Below are 27,896 nucleotides of genomic sequence, written 5' to 3'. Positions count from 1 at the left end.
AACATGAGTTTGATCCCAGGCCAGGAAGCTGACCCACATGACGTAACAGACATTTCCTGTCTTACCTGCTGCTCCCCTTAGCAGTGTATTTCAGTCAATCTGCCTGTTCTGTTCCCCACTCTCTCACCAACCCCCACACTTCTGGCCTATACCCCAGTTCTTGGATGCATACATAAATAAATATTTAAACAATAAATAAATTCCCATCATATTTGTAATTTAAGAGATCTACTCATCTTCTATATCCTTCTAAAAAGAACTCAGCTACTACATGTAAGACAATTTTCCAATATTCTCGTCCAGTTAGCTCTATTATATGCTAGACACATACATCTGTCATCTGGGATTGCTTCCCTGGATTTCTCAAAGAGTCTCCAATATGTCCCAAACTAAAATTCACAATCTCTTCCTTCTCTCACCACCCTGAATTCTCTATCTACCTTTCCTCATTTATCTCAACACTAACAGCCACTCAAGTAAGATACCACGAGGTCACCCTTGGTCTGTATCTCTCCTAACCCCCATAGTCAACCTATCATTAAATTTTGCAGAAAGAATGTCTAAGTAGTTTGTTTGAATCTATCTTCTCTTCTTCACCTTCGCTACCATAGACTTATTTTGACTATTATTTCTCATCCATGTCATAACTGCATTATTTTAAGAGGTCTCTCCAATTCCCATTGTCTCCATCAATATTCAGGTATGGTTGGGATGGTATCACCTGCTTTCAGTTTTTCAGAACAAAACCCAAAGCCCTCATCTTTCTCCACCGTGAGTGATCAGCTCTGTCTTGATGTCTGTATTGAGTTCCCCTTGAATAGCATCTAGGCCAAGCGTGTGCCTCTCCATCCACTTTTCACTGATTGCCAGCTCACTGCCCTCTCTGCCACAGGTGTCCTCACCTTGAAGACACTGTTCAGGAACAACTTCCTCGTTCCTTCCTGGTCCATCTGCTTAGGATATGCTTCTTCCATTTCACTTTTTTTTTTTTAGCATCTTTTCCTTCTCTCTAGCATAGAACTTGTCTCATCATATTATATTTTTGCATGTACTCATCTGTTTACTCATCGTCTGATAAGCTGTCATCTTCATAAGACGAGAACTAGACTTTTTAACCTCTGCATAAGCCAGCCACATACAAAAACTGACAATAAGCATAATTTATGTAGCTTAAACAAGTGAGCTATATAGTCACCTAGACAGAAAAAAAAAAAAAGTGTGTGCCACATTTCAGAATTTGTAAGATCTAAACAATTGAGTCAATTATTTGATAAGAGAATCTCTTAATAACGAGTAAGTAATAAACCAAGTCTCTCTACCTGACCATTGTAGCGATCAGGTAGAGTTTCACAGAGGAAGACCTTTGAAGACAGCTTTGAAGTTATACTCTGGACTTGTGAGATAAGAGGCAGAGGGACTTTCTTGCTATAGATATGAAAATGATATTTGTTAACCTCCAGCAATTTTATGGGACTGGAACTAGAGATGAGAGTATGATAGAATGAGGTGGTCATTGAAATGAACTTGAGAGGCAGAGTATGTTGTCCAAGATCACATAGGCTGTTATTCGCTGAGTTGAGAACTTAGTAATTTTATTTGAGAATGGGCGAGAAAATTTACAGATTTAGTAATCAGTGATAAAGATCAGCTCATCTGTCAGGTCAAGTGTCGTGAAATAGTAATTGAATTTGTATTATATATTTTGTGTATGTATAAAATTGATATTATATGTGGAATATCAAAAGAGGGTCCTGTAAAAAAATCTGTCAACCCAAAAGAAGAGCTTCACAAAATGAAGCTACTGCTTGATTTACATTTAGGCACAGAATACCCCTTTCTCCTCTTTAGCCAGATCACTTGTGCTTCAAACCTCTCTACCTTCTCCTGTGCTGTGAGGAAGCCACTGTCTCTGTCAAAAGTTTCCTCACTTCATTTGCTGTGCCCCTTTGCCCCTTGGGTGTCCTTTCCTCCACCCCAACTGGAGTGCTCTAATCCCAGCTAGATATCAAGTCACATGGAGTGAGAAAGCCCCTTGTCCTATTCTTTGCTGGCTCTCAGAAGTAGGAAAGTAGATATTTTTCCTCTATATTTGCTGCTTGTTCAGTTCATGCTATAAAGTACCTGTTATTGACCCACAACTGTTTGATTCAATATCAGAAGACCAAGATACATTTTTTTGGGGGTATTTTTTCTTTTTTTACTTATTTTTTACATAATTGTTCATTTTTATTTTTTGAATTTTTTTAAAGATCTATTTATTTATTTATTTATTTATTTATTTATTTATACAAGCACTGGGTACAGTCAGAAGTGCGGGAGGGTGAGATAATTCACCAGAGCCAGAGCGGGGAGCAGAACAGGCAGACTGACGAAGTGCACTGCTGAGGGGAGCAGTGGGCGTGGCAGGAAAGGTCTGCACGTCATGTGGGACCCTTGCCAGTGGCCGGGGATCGAACCCGTGCTGCAGAGGCAGCTTCACAGCCCAGCACTCAACCACTGCACCACCCTGGAGGCCCATAATTGTTCACTTTTAAACAATATTTGCTTCCCCCCTCAGGTGTAGTCCCCATAGAGTTTCCTTCACCAATGACACAAGATACTGTTTTGTTTTGTTTTTTTTTTAGGAGCGAACAACCACCAAGGATAAGCAAAAATTAGAAATAACAGACTACTCATTTCTGGTAAAAAGATTTTGCATGTAGACAATTGTCATATTGGAACTTAGGTGCTATCTTCCTCTTGTTCTCATTTCTCATCCTAAATGGAGAAGCGAAATCCTGTGACGTGAACACAGTAAATGTTAGAAAAACAAAGACAAAAAAAGAACTTTTTTTCTGAGTACTTACTCTATGCCAAGAACTTTCTGAATTCTCATGACTGAAAGATAGTAAGATACATGTTCTGTCCCTAAAACATGCTCAGTTTAGTAAAGAATATAAATTTATAACAAATATTTACAAAGGTTTATTATAGAGTACACACAAGATTCTGAACTAATGGGCATTAACTGGTCTCATGGGGTGTGTGTGTGTGTGTGTGTGTGAGAGAGAGAGAGAGAGAGAGAGAGAGAGAGAGAGAGAGAGAGAGAGAGTATATAGGAGAAAGAAAGCATCTAGTTTGGCTCACATGAAAATTCTGTAACATAGTTACTAATATTTCTGTTTTATAGACTACAACATTGTGGCTCAGAGTAGTTCTATAGTGTGACCCAGATCATCAAGAAAGTGGTTTAACTTTGATATTCACACCTAAATTTTTCTGACTCCAAAGTCCAACAATGTTTTATTTCACTCATTGCTTCCTGTGTCCATTACCCCGCATTCTAGAATGATAGAAAATAACAACTGGTTTAAAAACAGGACAGAGTATTTCTTATCACAAGCACCCCATTGTAAAATAGATGGATTGGACAATTTTGGATGATTCTGGGCTTCTTCCAGCATTATTTCTATGCAATAAGAAAACACTTAACTCTCAACATATAAATCTGATTTATGCTTAATAACACCTTTTCTTCCTAACTTTGACTTTCTATGTCTGGTTATGGATTTTTGAACACAATATGCACACTGGACAAGAATTAAGATTACCATGTGACATTTATTGTCCCTGACACCAATTGCAGAGATTTGGTTTTACACATTCAACATTCAAAGGTTGTTTTTACTCATTGAAAAATTCAATCAGTGGTTGTCCTGCAAGTTGAAAAAGAGCCCTTTTGTGATCTGAAACACTGTGTTTGGACTATGTGGATAACTATGGTAGGGTTGAAACCATAGAATTTTAGACTTTTTCTTTTTATAATAAGGAGGTAATACAATAATTTCTAATATCTAATCCTTCCTGTAATTGCTCATTTCTTCTGAGTGATAAGACCAATTCCATCTCAAAAGCCTGGGAAGGCATGAGATGATAACTCATTATATTTTTGATTGGCATATCTCTAATATTTAGGGATGTTGAGTAATTTTTCATGTACCTGTTGGCCATTTTAATGACATTTTTTGAAAAATGTCCATCAGTGAATCCTTGGTATTCTCCTTTTCTTGTCTTTCTGGAAGATGAGAATTATGCCTTTTTATACTGAGCCTGTCATAAAACTTATGGCTAGTGAATGCCAAACTGTCTCATCTGAAATTCTTCCTGACTCTCCTCTTAAATGGTTTGTGATTGCCATGTTGTTGCTATTCAGGCAACTGTCCTTATGTACTTAACTTTCATTTCCTGGTCAACCTTCCTCAGAATGATGATAAACTAGATAGACAGGAAAAAGAATAGAGCCATCCCACCATTTCCTTTCTTGTCCTTCTATGCCTAAGCAAGGAGAAAAATATGTTATAGAGCTGGTTCCTTACAGATTGTGTAATAACATTCACTCAAAAGATATTTAACCAGTGTTGACAACTATATGTCAGTCAGTTACACCAATTTTTAAAAATATGATCTATTTTTGTCTGAATTTTCAAAAAAGAGATATTTAGAATCTCCCATGTAGAAATATTAAACAATAATGACTATTTTACAAGCTTACTTGAAGTTTAAGGAAAATAGTATTTCCAAATGCTACTAAATTTACCTGTAGTAATATGCTTATTTCTAAGTCTGATTAATAGACTACATTATAAAGAGAGTTTTCTCCCAATCATTAAAAAATATATATCCCTAAGGGAACCTTTTCAAAACCATGACAGAAGAGGGAGGAAATCTCTTATAATCTCATCTGCACACACACACACACACACACACACACACCCCACTGTAGAAACAGAAAGACACTGATTTAGAAAGGTTTCATCATATATCATAAATCAAGGTTATTATAAATCTTATAAAATTGACTTAGAGGAGCAAGTTTGTTATGTCTTATACATTCTTTGTATCATCTGTTGAAGGTACTCAGTAACTTTGCCTGTGAGTCAGAAATCAAATATGTTTGTACTGCTTTTCTTTTTAAATCCATTTAACCCAATATTAAGAATTGAAAGAACACCTCTTCCTTTTTAGATATTTTTTTATAAATGATACATCCCATATGCAGAAATGAATCCCTCTGCAGAAGGATCTACCTACACTGAAATGGGTTAACCCAGCTTAGGGATCATGAACATATTAAATTTTTCTCATAATAAGCTGATATATAGACAGCTGTTTACATGAAAATATCTGCTGTCATTGCAAATGTCAAGTAGCCTCCCCCTTTAGTGGGGAAAATGATACCTTTTAACAGGTGCTTGGTGGAAAAATCAAGCTATCAGAACTTCTCTTTGACAATCAGAGAAGCTGAAGGACCAGTTCTTGCTTAACTAGGAGCTTATTTATACTATGGACACTGAAGCAAAATTCAGTAATTCAAATGATTAAAAAGTTCCTAAATAGAGTTGTGGATATCTGCAAATGGTTCATTTCCCAGATGAGGAATTAACATGATTTTCTATGTATGTTCTGTTTGTGTATAAATATACACAAATATTTACTATCCCAGCCTCAGCTTCCAGGAAAGCCTCATCTATGAGAAGACACAGGTGAGTTAACCTGTGTTGACGTTTGTGGGGTCTGGTTCCGACTATTCCATTTGAGAGCCTTAGGCTCAAGCCAGTAATCCTCTCTCCACCCCTGCTCTCTGTTCTGGGTGCCAACTCTACATGCCCCCTTATCCAGTGCAGTGCCAGGTGTCAAGAGTTCCCAGTGTTGGCTTGTACCTCTGAGTGAGTAACTATGGGAGGTTCTTCAGAGCAACTTTCCTCTTGTGGGTTGTAATGCCTGGCATCACTGAAACACCGTTCAATTAAAGTTTATCCTACCCCTTGCTGCCAAAGTTCCTAGTGTGTGTTGTGGTTGTCATTTAGTGTTGTTCATTTTTTTTTTTTTCAGAAATCAAATATGTCTGTACTGATTTCTGATTTTGTGGTTTTATTTATTGAATCCTGCAATATTGATTTATGACATGATATATGCTTTAGAGGTATAGGCTTTCCCCCTCCAGGTGTTGTTACCACACCAAACCCATCATTCAGCACCCACAGTACTCTGTGATAGTCCATTGTGTTCTGTCCCCTAGTTCATCTTCCCCTCCCTGTTCCCCCTCTGGCAGCCTCAGTTGTAGTTGTGAGTGTATGGAGGAGGCAAGCCCTCTTGCCAGACTCCAAATACATATACTTAACAGTTGTGTTCTTTTGGTAGTGCAAGCACTAAATCAACTATTCATTCAACCTACTGCATAACCTAATATCGCTTGTTTCATAGTATTATTTTCAGGGCTCTATTACAGCAAAAATGTCATTTTATGCAATGGCAGACTTAACTTTCTCTGTCAAGATAAATATGAAGTTTCTAACTATGAAAATTACGAGGATTTTCATGCCAAATTGAGGAAAAGCGTATTTTTTTCTAGTGTTTTTCTATGTAGTTAAGATGGCAGAAAGTATAGACGTAGGGTGCAAAGTGGAGAGAGACTCCCTGTTCATTCAGAACACAGAAAACTGAAAAAAAAAATACGTGAGAGTTTCGCTAAAAGCAGCAAAAATTAAAATAAAAATCTCTGATGAGTAAAAACAGAGCGAAAATCCACATTGCAAGCCAGAACTGAAGTAAGCAGGGTGCTGAGACTAGAAAAGCTGGGACAGGTCCCATTGTCCCAGCTCCAGGAGGGACTCTATGTACCCACCATGGTGAGTCACATGCCCCAGGTGCTGTCAGGGGCTGTGTTAGAAATGACCTAGCCAAGCGAGGAAGCAGACCTACTTTAACATTCCACTGAATTTTCCAGTAATGCCTCTTTTTTACCATCATGGGGATTGGGACCGTGGTTTTCCACAGGACAGGGTCCCAGACTCTAATATAACACCTAGTTCTGAGCTGTGGACTCCCAGATCAGGCTGAGACAACTGTGAAACTGCCCACTATGTAAAGGGGAGTTTAGGAAGAAATGAAAACACAGAAGCAACACACATAAAAAAAATTTCCTTGGCAGGAGGAATGCACACCCCTATTTTTAAAAATTGTTTTACAATATTATACAAGTTTCAGATATGTAGCTTAGCACTCTGATAAATGCATCTACCACACCATTCCAACCACCAAAGTTATGACCCACCACTATGCAAATAACAGCCCTCTATTCCCCCCCACCCACCACCACTATGGATTCTCCTCCTGGTGATGACCATTTTATTGTCAGCATTTGAGGGATTGTTTGTCAGAGTCTATATTGTTTTGTTTGCTTGCTTCATTTCTTTATATCCCACATGAATAAAATCAGACAGCATTTATCTTTCTCTTTCTGACTTATTTCACATAGCATAATTACCTCACATTCCATTCAAGTCATTGCAAATGGCACAAGCCCAAATTTAAAAATATGAGGAAATTCAAGACTTATAAAAATCTTAGAAAAGATTAAAAAGGAACTAATAATCAAAATAAATAGTAATAGAAGATTATGAATAAAAAAAATTGAAACTAGCATAGATGAATGTGGCTGAGTCCATTAAATGTCTTGTAAATGTTTTTCACGTAGGTTAAAAATTGGGGAAAACACCTAATAATGAGAGTGCATAATAGGTTGGGTGTGGTTGAAGCAGTAGTTCATGAAATGGTAAATATAAATGAATAAATTACACAAAATGTGTAGAATGAAATAGGTGGTAAATATAAGTCAGTGCCAATTGAGACATTGAAATATATTTCTAATAGGAGATACAGAAGCACATAATGGAGAAAAGACAATGTACAACAAATGATAGTAACTTTCTAGAATGAAAGAAAACCAGAGAAAGCACACACTGCCAATCAGGATGAATTAACACAAAATAACAAGAAATCTGCTTTGTAAACACATTTTATTGATGCTTTAAATTAAGATAATATTTTGAAACATTATTTCTTTTGTTTTTTTTAGTCTTATTGTTGCCAGGGCAGTATATGTCTACATTATTGTCTCTTCCTCAACCATCATGAGTACTTATTAACCTGTTCTGTGTCACCAACATTTATGAAGTGAAGGGGCTATTAAAACAGACAAAATCTGGATTTTGCATTCTTACTGAGGAGAAATATACTTTGGTTGTGTCAGTGAATCTGGCACGTTTTCTCTCATAATTGCCCTTACATATATTCATCAATATTATTTACATATGTAATATCTAATTAAATATTTTCTAATTTTTCCCAAAATATGAATATTACTTGCTATTGTACAGATACTCAGGTATCACTAGTTGATCCAAGACTGCAGATTTCTTTCTGACTTAACTTTGTCTAGTTACTATGAGCTTATTTAATTCAACATTCCAAAGGCATCCTGTTTCCTAGATTCCCTGGATTCCCTGGAGTGGATCTCTGATTTATTTGCTTGACCTGTTTTATGAATACATAGAAGGCTCATATTCAGCTGATGTATATCTTTGTGATGTATTGAGCAGCATTTATCCTGATTGGTTTATATTCCAGTTTATATTTCTCTGTAACAAAGTTCCTCAAAATTTAGTGACAACATTTACTTTGGTCATTAATCAGAAATTTTGGGAGGACTTGATGAAATCAGCTTGTCTCTGTTTCATTGTGTCAGCTGGGATGGTTTCAAAGCTGGGGCCTGGAATTACCTAAAGACTTGCTCACATGTCTGGTGGTTGATCCTGGCTATTGGCTGGGATTTCAACTGGGGCTGGGGCCAGGAAACCTACACTTGAGTTTTTCGTGTGGCTACTTGAATTCCTCAGAATATGGTGGCTGGGTTCCAAGACTGAGAGAAAGGAAGTCAGGTGGAAGCTGTGCTGTCTTTGTCTTCTCTTGTCTTGTCTTGTTCAGTCTTGAAGTCACACAGGGCTAATTTTACCTCCTTCTAGTCATTATAAATAAGTCACTAAGGTAAATGATACTGAAGGAAAGAGAAATTTGATTCACTTTGATGAGTAGGAGAATCAAAGAATATCAGACATTAGAGCCAGTTTAGTCTTTACATGAAGTACATAAAATAGACTAATTCATGGCGATATAAAATAAAATAGAAGTTATCAAGGGTTGATATAATAAATGATAAACATTTATTAATGGCTATAGAGTTTCTAAATGATGAAATAGTACTAGAAATTGATATATATATATGTATTTTTTAAAGATATATATATATATTTATTTATATAAGCACTGGGTACAGAGAGAAGTGCGGGAGGGTGAGAGAATTCACCAGAGCAGAGCAGGGAGCAGAGCAGGCAGAGGGACCGAAGTGCATTGCTGAGGGGAGCAGCGGGTGGCGGGAGAGGTCTGTGTGCCATGTGGGACTCTCTTCCAGTGGCCGGAGAGCCGCCGGGGATTGAACTGGCGCTGCAGAGGCTGCGGGCAGCTTCGCAACCCAGCGCCAACCACTGCGCCACCGGGGAGGCCCAAAATTGATATTATACATACATATGTATGGTTGTACTTCATGCTCCTGAATTGTGCAATTAATAAAATGGCTAAAAAGCTAAATTTTTGGTTACATGTATTTTGCCATAGCAAAAAAAAATCACATAAGATGAATCCATTCTAATTAATCAGAGCCTCACTATTTTGGTCTTAAAATATTTTAAATATTCCTTTTGGATACATGTATGACCCCAAAATATTCATAAAAAAGCAAGGGACTCCTAGCTTCCCCCTATCCTGTCAAGGATTTCACAAAATTAGAAAATACTAAAGAAAGGAGTGGTGACTTTTGTTGGTATGTGCTCCTAGGGTGATAAGATCTAGAAAAGTTTGGAATAAGTTAGTACCAATTTTATTTGGTGAGCAACACGACAGGGGAGATATGTTTAATATGTGTAGATGACTGATGAATTGCACATTTTCCATTTGTTTGGCAAACTCATAATTTTGTTTCACTTCAGGGAAAACTCACAGAAAGGGAAGTTGTAATGGAGATTTTCAGCTTCTAAGCCTAGCTTCCTCTTTCTATTCATCAAGGACAGGAAAAATCATATATTCTCAATGACTCAGAGTTTCACTGGGACTTGGTGAAGAAGTGTGACTAACCACCTAGTGGACTGAAGGCCCAGAAATTTTGTGGTCTTGTCACACCTAGCTCCTCTACTAAAACATCTGAACTCAGTATTTGGTATTAAGGAGAAGTGTGTCTGAGGCATAGAAATTTGAATCTCTGAAAGGTAGAAGTGTTTAATAGTGAATGGGGGCACCCAGCGCTGGAATCATTTTTGTAGAGCAACAGACCCTTGTGCAGGGTGGGGGATGATCCCATGAGTAGAAATGTCTTCTGGTAAATTTGTCATTACTTCTTTAGCATAGACCTTAGTAAGCCACCAGAGCCCACAGTTCACTAGCCCTAGAGAACTGGCTATCCCCACATCAATGTGATGACTCTTCTTTTAGGAATGTCAAAATTGACCTCTTCATGTCCGGCTTCTCATTGAGGACTAAAGTATTCTAATGTATTTACCTGTGTGGTTTCTTAGGCTTTGAACAGTGATAATATCCCATACTAACTAATTTATTACCATACTAACAGAAAGATTGTACTCCTTTGGGGATATAAGTTGGCTGTTGGAAGATTCTTTAAAAGGAAAGGTTTTGTAGGTGTACAAATTTACGTAATCACCTAATGTGGAAGGAAAATTTTTGACTTGCTATCATTTCTTATTTTTATGGGGAATTCAGAAGTACTTGATAACATTATTATTTGTGGTAATAATTGATTGAACTTTTCAGAAAATGTAATGTGGTAAATGCATATATATCATGAATTTTATCATACCTACTTGGGAACAGATTATATACCACAGAAAAGCATGTATGGATATCTGTTTCTGTGCCTTACCTCTAGTGAGCAGTAATTTGCTTCCAAGGTGAGGGTCAGTTGCCTTTAAAAGGTAAGGTTACTAGCCATCATCTTTGATTATCTTGCAGTGATTTTTGGTGGCAGGTTTGTAACCGTGGTACCTTGGTGGTGAGGTATGTTGTGAAACACAGATGATTGCATATTGCTAGTCAAGTGGAATTTTAAGTATTTTATTTGAAAAAAAGCAGATTTAAGTGTTTACCATTAACATAAATCTCACTCGTATTCCAAAATGTGATTGTGATGGAAATGGCAGGGGGAACTATGATTGAATCCCTTTGTGGGAGTGTCTGCAGCAGTCAAAACTCATCCTTCATGTGTATATTGAAGAATTTTGGTTAATCTGGTACTTTGTGTTAATCTTGCCACTTTGCTTAAGCTGCTTTTGAAAAACCTCAAGACCAATACTATTGTGCACATGTCCTAATATGAGATGTGCACTCAACTGCTTCCAGAAAAAATTCTGCTTTTTTGCTTAAAGTGAGGAGAGGCACTGGTACCCAAGAATGATAAGAATTAGTCCTTTCCAACTTAGGGAGTTGTTCGATTGTAGTATGCAAAGGTGCTGTGGAGGTTGAGGTAGGAGGAGAGAATGTGATCGCTTTAGGAAAGGATGGCATAGGGATACATGCCTGTGATGTAAAAGAACCTTGGAGAAGTGTAATGGAGATAAAGAGAAAAAGGGAGAGGGAATAATAGATTGCTTCAGAGATACAGGTAGGCCAGTTGTTTAAGAGGAGGGCTTTATAAAACCTTGAGCTATAAGAAAAGAAAATGTAGTCATTCTTTTCTTCGTATTTCAGAATTCTTCTAGGACTTTTTTTAAAAGATATTTTTATGTGTTTATGCATACAATAACTGGGGTGTAGGCCAGATGTGTGGGGGCCGAGAGGATTTACTAGAGATGGAGTAGAGAGCAGATCAGGTGGATCTACTGAAATACACTGCTGAGGGGAGTAGCAGGCGAGATAGGAAAGGTCTGCTGTGCCATGTTGTTTAACTCCCTGGTCAGGGATCAAACTCATCCTGCAGTGGCTGGCAGTAGCTTGTTAGCACTGACTTTAACTCCTGCACCACGAGGGAGGCCCCTTCCAGGACATCTTAGTCTATCTGTCTCTGTTGAAATCACAGACAACCAGAGGCAACTGATTAAAATAGAAATATCAAGATAACAAGGTTAAATTGAGTACATAATAGGATGTCTTAAATTTTGGGGGTGAGTGTGATTAATCAACTACACTATATATATCCTTGTTTTTTGTGCAATCTTCAGAATTTATACCATTTGGCTAGGTTTGAGTTATGTCTATTAATAATAGTTTCATTTATTACTGCTTTTTGTATGCTTTCCTGGCTAGATTGTACACTGTGCATGGAAAATTATATTTACTTCATGAAATATTACCGTCCTAGTCCTAGTATAGTGCCTAGCAAAAACTCGTGTTAACTAGATGTTGACTAAGGAGGAAATATAATACAGAGGAATGACCAGAACATCTCAAACCAAATGAACCTGGATTTGAATTCTAGTTTTATCATTTACTTACCAGTTACCTAACTTAAGTAAGTCACATTACTTAAGTTTTTTTTTTTTTAATTTTTAGGTTTTTTTTTTTTTTTACTGCAAAATGAGCATAATATATGAACTAGAAAGACGTTGCTGGCTCTTTGTTGGTACTCAAAATACTTTCTATTATTTGGAATTCTAATATTAAAGTCATTTTTCTATGGTTCTTGCTTTGTTCATTAAGAGGAGAACACTGCAGTACAAAGGTATGAAATTCACCATCACTGTGTTTAAATATGTATGTGAGAATATGTAAACCATCCTTAGGATGCTGGATAGAAACTCTTCATTTCAGAAGAATCTAAAACAATGCTTGCACCTTCTTAATGAATATTCCTTCAAACTTCTGGTGGCTGCCTTTTTGAAAATTCAATTAGTCAGGAAAATTAAACAATGAAACCAAAAATGCTTAGACTAACTATGGGAACTGGAATAAATATTTACATATGGCTTCCATAAGCATGATATATGTTTATACCTTTAGTATGTTTTGATTTTTGTGTCCTACCACCTCAATATGTAAGCTTCTAGCAGCTGGGAGCCTTATCCTAGACGTATTTTGTTTGTTCTTTATTATAGCTAATGAGTATCAGAGTCCACTAATAAATATACTAGACTTAGTGTGGATACATGCATGGTAATTCTGCAAGCATTCTTATCTAAAATGTTGTGTTTTTGCTTGGCTGCTGTATCAGTAGACTTGAAGACTCAGCTACAGCTGTCCTGAGAGGCTATCTATAAAAGTGCAGGTGTTCAGCATTAGCAAATAGTTCTTATTATATGGATCGACTTTTGGCAGCTAGTAACGATGTTTCCTGAGATTGAAAAATGATTTTCTACCTTAAACAGTGGTTTCACATTACAGGAATGCTGAATTAAAAAAAAAAAAAAAAAACCACAAAATTCTTTTCATCAAGTAGTACTGAAACTGTTTTTGTTAGTTGTATACATTTCATGATTTGTATATTTTATAGCAGAATGTAAGTCTTTCTTTTCAACTGTTGTGGTTAGGCTTAGGTCTTTTGCCAAACGATGCCGACTATGAAGAATTAGGAAGGGTAATGTATCCTGGGGGTCTGTTCCTGGTAAAGGGACCAAGGCCTGGCTAGGTGCCAAGGAAGGACCTGCGGCTGGAGATGTTTTCAATACTTTAAAAATAGTAGGGCATATTGAGTTCTACTATTGGAGATTTGTATTTGCTTCATCAGATATTAGCAGATTGTCTTCTATTCCTGTTTACAAGGAACTCAAATGTCCTTTGTGATGTAATTCTTTTTGTATTTTAACCTGAAAATCACAGATGGGCAGAATTTGAAGACCTTGTTTAAAATGATTGGTGGTATGTTGAAAAATCCTGTCTGTAGTCCCTCCACTTTCCATATATGTACTTACTCATTAAACCATAGGATGAGCTATTTGGCTTGGTATCTGTTTTAGGTTGAAAATAACAAGAGTAAAAACATAAAGTGCAAGACAGATAAACTTTCTTTTTGGAATATTGTAGAAAAAATTACAAAGATCACTTGCAGAGGGTTAATAAACTTACAACAAATATTTGATCTCTTCACTGTTAGCTTGGGAGTTTGCTGAAGCAACAGAGAAACCAGTTTAACTAATAAATAACACAGTGCTATTGGGTGCGGTGACTTTATAATTGAATTGCTCTTCAAGAAGAATGGTTCTGTTAAATAAATAATTTTCCTTACTTTGGCAACACATCACTGACTTTTTGGAATCTTTACAAGCCAGGTAAGCCTTGATATTGAGGAAAACCAAACAAACCAATGTCAATTATCTGAATAAGCTCTACTTTAGCAGACTTGAGTTACACCCCATGGCAGGAGAATTCAGAAATGGTCCCTGTGTAAAGGTTTCCCCTTTATCATCTTACCTTGTCTCTCCTTCAGGTCTTTGCTGCAGAGTGCATTTTAGGTTTTTGTTCAATATATGAAAGGCTCAGTTTCAAAGACTTGAGTTTTCACATCTATGTCAGTATCACAGGTTGAAATGTGACACGGGTACCTGGCTGCATACTTTCTTTAAACCTGAGCCAGTAATACTGCAAAGTGTTAGGGGAGGCACTCTTTCATCTCACACTTTAAAGTGAAAGGTTTGTTGATGTAACCCAATTTCCAGTCTGCAGAGGTCACCCCGTAATGTAGCACAATGATGATAAGGCCATCAATCCTGTTTGATGTTGAATTTCCCTTGCCTTGGTTTATCCACCCCCCTTTATTTTTGAAAGTAAGTTTAGTAATAGTGATATTCTGACTTGTCAACATGTGGTGATATGATTTCCCCTGACACTCACAAAGTGGCTTTTTAAACCATGCATGTACTTTGCAGGGATTATACTTTGGACTTAATTATAAGAGGGATAATAGAAATAAGTATGTTCTTACATACTTTTGATAATGTTCTTGGGAAGGGTAAGTGATCAAATACAGAAATACTAAAAACTGGTTCCTAGCTCTCCTGTGACCTCTTCCTGCAGTGAGAGCTGTTCTGTATGATAAGTATTCAAAAATCAGTATGAAATCATTTGGCGGTCTCAGTGGAGTCCCTGCATGATGTGGGTGTGTGGGAGTGAACTGAAGGTAGGAGAAGGGAATGAGTAGGAACCAGCATGAGGAAGAGGAAGAGTATGAGATAATTTCTGGGATAATCTTAGTTGCCCTTGGTAGAATAAAAATAACCTAACGTCAAAGGTCACTCCATTTTTTGGTCCCTGTCCTAAATTAAAAAGCAGAATCACGGATTATTATGGACCAATGTCTGGTCCATAGACATACTCGATAGAATACTGGAAGCTCTCATCCACTTGAGGATAAAAGCCAGTGAAATACAGGTTGAAACGTGTAAAAGAACCGAGATTTGGCCATTTGTGAATTATAAAAATATCTGATTCAATGTTTTCATTTCATATAACTTCATTTTATATTATTCAACAGAATTGCCTGTCTTCAGTAGCCAAATAGGTTTTACCTTTCTGGTATAGGAACATCCCCTTCACCACCCCTTTCTCATGTATGGCCAGGACTACATTATCTTTGTTCATTAGTCTCTTCTGGAAAAGAGAGACAGAAAGATAACTTATTCAAGTAATAGTGCTAGAAATTGCCCTGGGCAATTAGTTTATCATTAGTTTATCCCCTTTTCTCAAGTTGAACCATCCTGGTAATAATTATTCACCCTTTTGTAAAGATCTGAATCAACAAAAGTAACAGTTTAGGGTATTCATAGCTCCTCTTGGTGATACTTTTCCATATAAGCTCCTGAACTATATACAGCCTCCTCCAAGATCTCAGAGGGACTTTACTAGATGGTGTGTTTGGTAGTATATAGTGAGTCTAAACTGTTTTCTTGGTCATGCACGTGGAGGACAGGTTTATGCATTTATATCCTATTTCATAATAGACATAGTTGTAGTATACCTCTATTCTATTGAAGGCACAACTTGATTTTTCCCCTGACTTCTTATTTCTCTGGTTTGATGAATTGATTGAATATATAAAAATATAGACCACTTGTGATCCCAGGGTTATATCTATACCCGTGTTCCAAACTGTACTATTCTATCTCTGGGAACCTCTACCCCTTTATTCACAGCCCTCTGACTTTCTGGTTTTTAGTTTCTAGCTATAAATAAAGTGCAGGAAAGTGGCTAAGGAAATAGGTGTATCTTTTTCCATTTTCTCGTATCTTATAATTATTGACCATTTTCTTAGGTTTAGATTTTGATTTTATGTGTGTTTCATTTTTTTCTGTTTTTGTGAATATTAGCAAGAAGTTGGGGTAATTGTCCTGGTGGATTTTACCTACCTCATGTTTTGAAAGAAAAATTGTTATTGATATAATAGTACCTTCCCTGTCCAATTTTTGGCTACGGTGCTATATAAAGATCTTTGCAAAAGTCACAGATCATGTCATCTGCTTCTTAAAGCCTGTGGATATTCTTCCTATCCAAACTCATTTTCATAGACTATTTTACCTTCAAAGTCTCCGTGTCTACCTGTATCTCCAGCTTCACCCCTCACATTGTATACCATGTGTGCTTTGAATAGTGGTATTCAATTTACCTTGGAAATGCTTGTTCAAGACTCAGTTCCAGCTTCATCTCTATGAAGAGGAGACTTGATGATTCAGTCTTTGTGTCTCTATCAAGCCCATGTTAGGGGTAGTCTCAGTATCTTTATTTCTTTTATTCAACCATAACTAAGAAGAGGAGGTTTCAAGTTTAGTTCTGTATTCCCAGGAGTTGATACAATGCCTGATATATATTAAATGCATTTAACAAATCAGTTACTGATTCAAAGAAAAGTTCATGCATAAGTACATTTTCTCTTACTCCCAGTAAAATAAGAAATATGATAAATATGGAGCCTAGTACATCATTTTAATTTCTCTTATGTCTTAAGGATTTACAATCCAATTCTTGAAGTGCTGTCGTTGACCAAAATTGACGTTTAAGAAAACAAAACAACATAATCTGCATAGTAACTTTGTTGTTCATTACCTCCACTCTGTGGTACTTAGGTACTTGAATCCCATTAGAATCAGTGGTATAGGATGGTCTCTAACTCTTGAGTGGACATCCCTGAGTGTATTTAAAAAGCTGGGTTAAGCCACCCTCTCTTTCAGTTCCTACTCTACTCCCTTTAGTATTGTTTATGATTTCAACAACCAGAATGGTCTGAAAGTTGCCTGGTCAGTTGTATGAAGTTATAGTGCTGTAAATCTCTGAGGAAACCATTTATTCTTTTGGATGCCTCAACTTTAACCTCTGAAAAACAGGTTGACCTGGTGCACTGGGTTGGTTCACATAAAATCTATCAAGTGGCAGGAAAGTGGTGTTGCTTTTCCCTTCCTGAAAGCTAAAATTAGTTTTTGTGGAAATGATTTAGTTGTTGCTAACAGCATTATGGACTCCTGTGTGACACAGTAGCAAGTACACATCAGCTGTTAAGAAACAAAGCTCTTACTTTCCTACTGAAGACATATGGTTAAAACCACAACAACAACAATTTAAAAAGTACTAAAAGAATATTTTGTACACACAGAGAAAATATATAAAAAAATTACTTGTGTCACTGATTTTCCCAAGTACCGATATCTCATAAACACTGAACAGCATTGACGTGATTTTTAAAAATTTCACGTTAAATAAAGGCACAAGTTACTTTAGCAGCAGGGAAATGAATAGGGTGCATTAGGGAATGAGAAGTAGTTTTTGGTTGTTGTCACTAATGAGAATGAAAAGTATAAGAAGAGCTCAGGCGAAAAATAAAATAAAATCATTTCTAATTGCAGTACAACCCACAAGCTTGCACATCCTATAATGAGAAAGCTCCTTGTTAACTGCCAAAATCTGCTATCCAATCTGTCTGGTAGTTGATTTCGTTATTACATTTTGATGTGCCCTTGACAAGCTTTAGCACACAAAAACTCAACACCTCCTCCTAAGCCCCTCCAGTACCAGAAAGATCATGGTGGAATGACAAAGGCTTGTGCTTTGCTTTTTATTATTCACACAGCTGGAATGTTTATAAACAGAACAGAGTGTAAAGAGAGCAAATGCTCAACCACATCAAGCAGCTCACTTGTCTTAGCATGGCATTTAAATATCGACTTCATTTTGTCCTGCACTTTGTGCTTCACACACACAAAGACTCCAACTAAGTGCCTGAAAACTGTCCCTAGGGGTTCAAAAATGTGGACAAGCAACTCTATTTACTTTTTTTAAAAAAAATATTTATTTTTTATTTATACAATAGCTGGGGCACAGGCCAGAGGCGCGGGAGGATGAGAGGATTCACCAGAGACAGAGTGGGGAGCAGAACAGGCAGACAGACCAAAAGTACTGCTGAGGGAAGCAGTGGCCGTGACAGGAGAGGTCTGCTGCGCCATGTGGGAATCTTTCTGGCCAGTTGGGAATTGAACTCACGCTATGGACAGCTTCACAGCACTGTGCTCAACCTGCTGCGCCACCAGGGAAGCCCTCTATTTACTTTTGATAATACTACCACTTATGCACTGCCATGGGTCTATAATCTGGTGTTTTTAAAATCATCTTTAAATATCACCATGATCTCCTTGGTCCAAGTAACAGCACTATGTCACTCTCGGTCCCCTAACCTATCTTCACAGATTAAACTCCTACTCCAGCACTCAACTGGGAAAAATAGAGGGGATTCAATATAACTATTAATTTCATGAAACATATTACAAATCTCAGAACAACTTAAGGGAAAGACAATACAAACAATCAAGGTCACGGTGCCTTCCAAAATACAATTATATCCACCTCTTTCTCTTTATTCCATTTGTTGGTGATAATGTGATATAAATACTCTGGCTGACTTGCATTTGAAAGGTTATAACCTGCTCCTTGGGAGTAAAATGTTACTTTTAGCATCATTCATAGCTATACTAAGCTTGTTCATTGCAAAGCAGAATTCTCTCCTATACTCTGGGAAAAGTATTAGTTTGCAAATATATCCACTGGTAACCTGATTGTCAGAAAGAGCTCAGTTACAAAGATGATGACGCATACTGATTCAGTATCGTTAACCTCAAGGCCTGTTATTGACCTGATTTTAGTGAATCAAGGTCATTAAAATATACAACCATCATTTTGGAGGAGAATAGCAAGTAGGGGGATCGTGGTGAAATCATAAGGTACACAATTTGCTGTAATAAAAATATATTAACTACAGTAATACAGTTTAACTACAGTGATACAGTTTTCTGAGCTATCCAAATGTGAATACTTTCAAATCCATCTATGTTTTAATTTCTAGTATTCTGTTATATTAGTGATATTTTAGGTTGTAGAGTACATACAGCTTCCTGTCTCATATTTGCCCCAAATACATTGCCTTTAGGAAAAAAAAATAAGTTTTTAAGAAAGAATAAAGTTAAGAAAGGGAGAGGTGAGAGAGTTAACATCTGTGGAACATATAGTCACATAGACTTACAATCCTTAGGAATTTCACATATGCTATATAATTTAATATAATAATCACAACACAGATCTCTTCAGGATAAGAATTATTCCCATTTCCCAGATAAGGAGAAGATAAAGAAAGATTAAGTAACATTCCCAAAGTCACACAGCTAGTAAATTAAAATATAGGTCAATCTAATGCCAAAACTATTTTTTTTCTCCCATCATTTCTTTTTTTTTTTTTAACAGGCAAGATGTCTGAACACCTAGATTTGACCCTAACACACAAAAATTCCTAGGAAGAATATGCAGTTCAAAGATACATTAGAAAATGTGCCTCAGTTAACCAACAGCTGATTACCAGCATTTAACCAGAAACTGCTTACATCTATAGTACTAATAATATATTTGCTAGTTAGAGGTGGCCTGTTTGCATTTGAGATTAGCTGGACTTCCATGGTTACTCTTCTTGTTTTAAAAATGTAATTAAACCAACTATCCTAAGAAAACTCTTCCTTCTGTTGCACATGTAACCAGTTCCAGATGTGAAAGTGCTTCCCTACATTTATTTTTACTTTGACTGATTTTTACCTTTCTTAAAACTTACTCCTCTCTCAGACTGATTTAGATACTAATTTCCAGATTGAAATCAGATTTGGACCCTAAGGTGAACACTATCTTAAAATTGAAAATTCCAATTTAGTTTGCACACTGTACTTGAAACATTAGAAGTTGGAGGAAGGAAGGATCTCCCAACGATCCAGCCCCACTCTGGTGTTTTCCTGTGGCTTAGCCTCTCTTCCAGACAAGACCTTCAACTGGGGCTTTCTTGGCTTGGAGTCATTTTGCTGCAGTTAACATTTAGTTCACACATCATTAGGTGAAGTCCCAGTTACAAAGATACACTGCTATTGTCATAGCAGAAGTATGCTGCATGCACCTGCAGTTTGAAGTTTTTGTTGAGGGAATAGACTAAAATGAATGAAAAGATTGAAACCATTTACTTTTTTTTGTGACTCCACCTGCTGTGGTATATTTTTGTTGGACAGGATAGCTAGAGGTGTGTTTATGGCTTTAGGGAAAGGATACATTAGGGGTTATATGGTTTTGAGGATATTTTTTCTCTAAAGCTATAAATCAAAATTCCATGAAAAACAGTTATATAGATATAACTGTTATAGATTTTGCTTATGTGTAATATATATATATATATATATGTATTTTTTTTTAATTTGGGGTTCATGGTGGATAAGTCAAGAAGAAATGATTTCCTTTGTTGTTGTCAACCCAGGTATAATTTGCTTGTGGTAGTTATATATCAGCACCATATCTATGTTGTATTGACATTGACAACAAGGTCAGAATAAAACTTAGTCTACCTTCTATAAAAACTATAGTTACCAGGTTCTACTTTATGTACTTTTCAGTAGAGCATATTTTTTATCAACTGCTCATTCAATTAAACCATTACGTTTAATTAGTAATCTCCTGAAGTAAATTTCCTGATCCCCATTTTCCAAAGGAAGTATCTACAGCTAAGTAGATAAGTAAATAGTGAAATTATTGTAGCTTTTAAATGATAGAGCTGGAGATCCTCAGCTTATTGATACCAAATTCTGTGATCTACTTTATAATAGCACCACTAATAAAAACTCAACAGCCCCAGTGATAAACACATCATCCTTCTCAAGTCTTTCGTTAACCTATTCATTTATATCTGTATTTTCTAGGTATTTCTGCTATATGGCATTTCTGTTATTAACCTCTGAATAGTTACAAGTCAGAAAGATTATGTGAAGTATAATATCTAATCTACTGGAGTCAGGGGGGAGAGAGTGCAGAGGCACATATATTCATTTTTTGTTTTATTAATGTTTAATTGATAAATATTATAGTATATTCACAGTATGTGATGTGAAGAGTTGATGTGATTGCACATTGTGAAAGATTTCCATCTAGTGAATTAACATACATCATCTCACACCTTTTTTTTTTTACTGAAAGGAAAAGGCTTTAATATATCAGTTTTTAGAGGGCACAAATATTCATCCATAACAATAGGTTACGGCTCTTTCATATGCTATTTGATGTTCTGATTTTTATTTTTTTATTTTTATTTTTATATTCCCCATACAATTGCAACCCCGTTTTGACCCCAATCCATCTTCTCCCCACCCCCTGCAAAGAGTTCTCTGGTTCATAGTTGTTTGTTGATTTTGATTTTTTTCTTTCTTATAGTTATTCTTTTTCCTGGTCCATATTTAGGTTTTCAAGATTCCTGTTATGAGTGAGACCATCCGGTATTTTTCTTTTTCTTTCTGGCTTATTTCACTGAGCATGCTCCCTTCCAGCTCCATCCAGGTTGCTGCAAATTGCATGTGTTTATCTTTTTTGAATGCTAAGTAATATTCCATTGTGCATATGCACCACATCTTCTTGATCCAGTCATCTATTTTTGGGCATTTGGGTTGTTTCCAAAGTTTAGCTATTATAAATTGTGCTGCTATAAACATAGGGGTGCAGGTGCTCTTTGGAATTAATGTTTCTGTGTCCTCTGGGTAAATACCTAGGAGTGGAATTGCTGAATCATATGGAAGCTCTATGTTTAGTAGGTTGAGGAATCTCCACACTGCTTTCCATAGTGGTTGGACCAGTTTGCACTCCCACCAGCAGTGCAGGAAAGTTCCTTTTTCTCCACATCCTCGCCAACATTTGTTGTTGCTAGTTTTTTTAATATGTGCCATTTTCACTGGTGTGAGAGGGTATCTCATTGTAGTTTTGATTTGCATTTCCCTGATTGCAGGTAATGTTGAACATTGTTTCATATGCCTGGTGGCCATTTGCATTTCCTCTTCAGAGAAGTTTCTTTTTAGCTCTTCTGCCCATTTTTTGACTTGATTATTTTCTTTGTTTTTGTTGAGTCTCATCAGCTCTTTGTAGATTTTTGTGATCAGTCCTTTATCATTAGTCTTGTGTGCAAAAATTTTCTCCCAGTCGTTGGGGTTTTTCTTTGTTTTGGTTATTATCTCTTTTGCTGTGCAGAAGATCTTTAATTTGATGTAGTCCCAGCTGTTGATCTTTGCCTTCACTATCACTGCTTTGGGCATCACCTCACATCTTTACCTTTGTTCTCAGTTGCCTTCAGATGAAGGGCCTTACCACTCCCTCCTTCATAGATACACTGTACTGTCGTGAAGCCAACAATTCTCTTTTCATCTCTTCTTGGTCCTCTCCTATATCAGATGGGGATTATTGACAAAGGTCATCACTTGTGAGTAATATACTAGTGATTTTGTGAATATGTCTCTGGCTCCAATTATGAGATATGAGAGATGTATTCTGGTTAATGAAATGTTAGTTGCTGTAATAAATAAATGCTGAAACTTTAGTGGCTAGCTCAAAATATTTTTTTTTTAATTTTTTCCCATATAAAGTCTCCTAACCAAGAGAGTTGCTATGTATCTTCATTTAGGCTAACAGAAACTTCATTTCAGGTCTGCAGTATCACCGGGACCTTGACATTCAGCCAGTAAAAAGAGTAAGACAGAAAGCATGTTTGTGGGTCGGACCTGAAGTGGCATTCATCTCTCCTGTTCACATTTCATTGACCAAAACATAGTCACACCTAACTCATGCCTACTCCTAATTTCACAGAGTGAAGGTTGGTGAGGTGGCTGAAAAATTTTGAGCAGTTGCTTCTCATTCTGCACTAAGAAAGGGATGGTATGAACAAAGATTCAGCTAGCCATTTCTGTTACAGAATGGTATTGTCAAATGCAATCTGGCATACATTTGAAGCAGGATATATATGAGGGAAGCATATAGCCAATTACTCTGCAAGTGAGTTATACATTATGAAAGACATCTATCCTCCTGGCAGTATTTCACCCTATTCCATGGGATTTAATCCCTCAGCAACCCCAAGGCCTGAGCATGCAGTGACTGTGTGTACAAACTCAAGACTGATCTCATCAGTCCTCATGTCATCAGTTTCTTCTAGAGCTCCCCTCCTTCTACTTTTCCTAATGCATCATAACTGTCTCAATCATATTCCATTTGCCAGACTGAAGACCCTCACATTCTAAACCTCATCATGATCTCTCCTCATCAGCTTTATTACAATTCAACCTTTCCTTGGAAAGTTCCTTTACTTTCTTGCTTTAACTCTAGCCCAACCTGACTCTCTTCTGAGAAGACTGAATCTCCTCTAGTCTTCTCAAATGATACCTGTTTTCTTCCTACTTCATATATCTCAGGTATAGAAAGCCAAGTAGATATCACTTACTAACCATAGCCCTTCATGTTGTCATCTGTCTAGTCTGACCTCCCAGGCTCTCTCATTTATTAAGGATGTCATCATTTAGGTCATTGCCTCACTCCCGACTGCTTTTCCTTTCATTATTAGCAGTTTGCCCATTCAAGCAAATAATTCAAACCATACCCAGGATTATAGGTTCTCTGATCTCTTTGATTTTGGTGATCTTTTCTACCTCCATACTTTGACAACTCCCCGAGGCAGAAGCATGTAAGTGATGCAATCACTGACACTCATGCCACCTTAGAAAATTTTGTTCAATGAAAACAACCCAGAATGACCAGTGTCTCCTATATTTATTTTTTTTTTAATTAATTTATTTATTTTGTACAAGAATTGCGGTATAGGCCAGATGCGCGGGAGGGTGAGAAGATTCACCAGAGACAGAGTGGGGAACAGAACAGGCAGACTGATGAAATACACTGCTAAGGGGAGCGGCGGGCGCGACAGGAGAGGTCTGCTTTGCCAAGTGGGACCCTTGCCAGCTGGCTGGGATCGAACCGGCGCTGCAGAAGCTGTGGACAGCTTCACAGCGCAGAGCTCAACCGCCTACACCACCCGAGGCCCTGTCTCTTATATTTCTAATGCACTTATTCTGGTTCTACTTCTTCAAGAACTCTCCCACTAATATTTAGCCACGTCTCTTTTCAACTACTCATCATTCTTCTTGTGCTCACTCCCCTGCCTACTGGGAAGTTCCATTGTCCAGTATTAAAATCTTCATTGCAATCTCATGTTCCTTGCTCCACTCTCCTTTTATTATGTTTGACTACAAAATCCCTGAATCTACTTAAACCAACAATCTACTTATGCCATAACTTTATCTGTGCAGTTGAACATTGGTATGAAAAAAATGTACAACTTTATTGACTATATTCACTCCCAATTTATGATTTAAATCTAAAATGGGTATTTCACATTGCCAGATTATCCCACTAAAATGCCCTAGAAGATTCACAGTCTTTTGTACAACACATTCATCTAATACTTTCTTCTTTTGCTTTAGTTTTCTAACTACTCTTCTTCCATATTTTCAACTGATGACCTAAATGTACTATTCTTAGAGATAATTGACTAAATTAGTCAGGAATTATTTTAGCTTCCCACCAAGCTTGTTACAGTGGAAGACAATTTCTGTTCATCAAACCTTTTTTACTTTTTTTTTACTCTTCTCTTCTCCTTGCACCTTTTAAGGATTTGTTTTCTACCATAATTCTCTTTAGTTCCTGTATCATTAGTTTTCCTTCTCTACCATATAATCCCCATTGGCAAACTAACATACTGTACTATCATCCATCTTGAAAGAAAAAATGACTCCCTTGATATTACATCTCCTTTCAGGAGCTACCTAACTTCTTGGTTCTTTTACACACATGCACACAAACATACATGCACACACATATGATACAATATCTACCTTCACTCCCCTCAAGTTTTCACTTCTTGCTTTTCTTTTTTTTTTTTTTTACTTACTAAATTTGGGATTTGATTTTCAGAGCTCCATTATAGCAGACTTTAGCGAGACTATCAAAGTTCCCTTATAATTCTAGTTGACAGGTGTCTACAGCACAAAGTTCTCTTCGATTTTTTTCCTTCTTAGTTTTTGCTACCATGTCTTTAAATGTTGGTTCCTCTATCATACTCTTTCCTCAGGTCATCTGATTCCACTCTAATTTTTTAATACCATTTGTGCATATATGATTCCATATTTATATCCTTGTGTTTTCCTGAGATAAGGTCTCTTAATTAAACTGCTTTACTGACACTTCCATTTAGATTCTGAATAGGTATCTCAAAACTAACAGGTAAAACTGAAAGCTATTTTTTTCCTAATGTATCTGCTCCAGACTGTAAAGCAAGATTTTTTGCTTCTTTCATGAAGATAGTCAGTTTTATTGATTTTGTTTATTAAATATTAATAAAAGGTAATTCTTTCCAAAATAACATTTTTTCTTGTATATATATATATATATATATATATTTAAAATGGACAATTAAAAACTGGACAATTAAAAAACTGTTCTGTGAAAGAATTTCTTTTAAAGCTATTAAAAATTCTACATGTGACTTTTTAGTGTAATACATATGTATTTTTGATTACTTAACATTCCTCAACCTCACCAGTCTCCCAGTCTCTCTGTACCACCATTGTGAGCAGGGTGCTTTCTTGTACATGTGTTCTTAAGTTAATCCATGCCATAGCCATAACCAGTAACTTTATATATATATATTTATATTATATATTATATATATATTATTTATATATTTATATATATTTATATATAATAGATATTATTTATATATTTATATCACATATATATTTATATATATATAAATAACTAGTAAGAGATTTGTATACAGAACATATTTTTTGAAACACCTCCAAATAAACATAAGAAGGATGGTAACTCAATAGAAAAATGGATAAGAAATTGAGCAGAAACTTGACAAAAGAGAACATTCAAATGCCCAAGTAAACATATACTCAGCAATCAAAAAAGATAAACTCATGCCATTTGCAGCAACATGGATGGAGCTGGAAGGGATCAGGCTCAGCAAAATAAGCCAGAAAGAAAAAGAAAAATACTGGATGGTCTCACTCATAGCAGGAATTTAGAAAACCTAATTAAGGATCCACGAAAAAGACTAATTATAATAAAGTAAAAATCAAAATCAACAAGCAACTATAGACCAGAGACACACTACAGTGAGGGGACGGGGGGAGGAGAAGAGGGATTAGGATCGAAATAAGGGGGGGTGGGAATTGTATGGAGAATATAACCAAAATGAAAATGCATACATTGTGCAAAAATGAAAAAAGATGTAAGAATTATATAAATTAAAATAATTTTAAAAAAAGATGCTGAGAGTCATTATAAGAGGAATGAATATTAAAACCATAGTGAAATATAGCATTATGTACCCTACAAGTAATTAACATTTAAAAATCTGATAACAGTAAGTATAGATGAGGAAATAAAGCAGTTATAAATTTCTAAATGTGAATGAATAGTTTTGCAAAATGAAAAAGTTCCACAACAGTTTTATTATACAGCAACATACATATAGTTAATACTATTGTACTATGTGCTTAAAATGGTCAAGACTGTAAATTTTATGTTATATGATTTTTACCACTATTAAAACAACCGCAACAACAAACTATTACTACTTGTAATAACTCCTATGCATCTCCATATGGATATTTGGGGAATTAGGCTGAGCAAAAAAAGCCAATTCTAGAAATTTATGTATTATATCATTTCTTGAAATAAAATTATAGAAATGAAGACAAGATTAGTGGTTACCAGGGCTTTAGGAAAAAATGAGAGTAAGAAGGAAGTGGGTGTGGTTATTAGTGGAAAATACAAGACAACTTTGTGGTTGTCTTGTGATGGAGTGTGTTTACAATATGTCTTGTGATGAAAACTTAGTGATGGAGTGTGTTTTGCCCTTGTCAATGTTGGTTTCCTGGTTATGATAGGGTACTGTCTCTTCACAAGATGTTACCCTTAAGTAAAGGACACATAGGACTTCACTGCATTATTTCTTACAATTACATGTATGTCTACAATGCTCTTAAAATCAAAATTTTAATAAAAATAAATTTTATATAAATATGATTTGTATACAATAAAATTTACTTGTATGTATACAATTTGATGCATTTTGATAAATGTATACACCTCTCTCTCTATATATATACCCACCACCACAATCTATATAACCACTGCCTCAATCAAATATAAATCATTTTCATTACCCCAAGAAGTTTTCTGATGTCCCTTTGTTGGTCATCTTCTCCCTCCCTTATCATTGCAACCACTGACTACTTTTTGTCACTGAAAATTAATTTGATTTTTCTGCAATTTCAGTATTTTCTTTTAACCTATGCATTCAGGTCTCTTCAAATTAATATTTTCTTCAGTAACTGTCAACTGATTCTGTTCCATATGTTTTCATTTCTTGTCTTGAAAATTCTGTCCTTGTTAGATTAAAATTTAAAATTTCCATCCTTGATATGTAATCTTCTTTTTTTAAGATTTATTTATTTATTTAATGCAAGAACCGGGGTACAGGCCAGATGCATGGGAAGGTGAGAGGATTCACCAGAGACAGAGTGGGGAACAGAACAGGCAGACTGATGAAATACACTGCTGAGGGGAGCAGCAGGCAAGACAGGAGAGGTCTGCTGCGCCATGTGGGACCCTTGCTGGCCTGCCGGGATCAGACTGGCGCT

General features: G+C 36.3%; 1 protein-coding gene across 7 annotated transcripts in view; it reads left to right on the top strand.

Moving 5' to 3' along the window:
- Positions 1-27,896, top strand: part of SUGCT (succinyl-CoA:glutarate-CoA transferase) — a 793,244-nt gene that overhangs the window by 573,159 nt on the left and 192,189 nt on the right. Inside the window, exon 13 of one of the 7 annotated variants that reach the window (XM_054692304.1) lies at positions 2,625-2,732. The exons of the other annotated variants lie outside the window; for them this stretch is intronic. Within the exon in view, the coding sequence (XP_054548279.1) occupies positions 2,625-2,702 (78 nt within the window). The 3' untranslated portion in view covers positions 2,703-2,732. Of the gene's footprint in view, positions 1-2,624; positions 2,733-27,896 lie in introns of those variants that run through there. 7 annotated transcript variants of the gene reach the window in all.

This window comes from Talpa occidentalis, unplaced genomic scaffold, assembly GCF_014898055.3.
Source record: "Talpa occidentalis isolate TD23 unplaced genomic scaffold, MPIMG_talOcc4v2.1, whole genome shotgun sequence".
NCBI lineage: Eukaryota > Metazoa > Chordata > Mammalia > Eulipotyphla > Talpidae > Talpa > Talpa occidentalis.
Note: the sequence above shows the minus strand (reverse complement) of the source record. Positions and strands in the feature narration are given on the sequence as shown.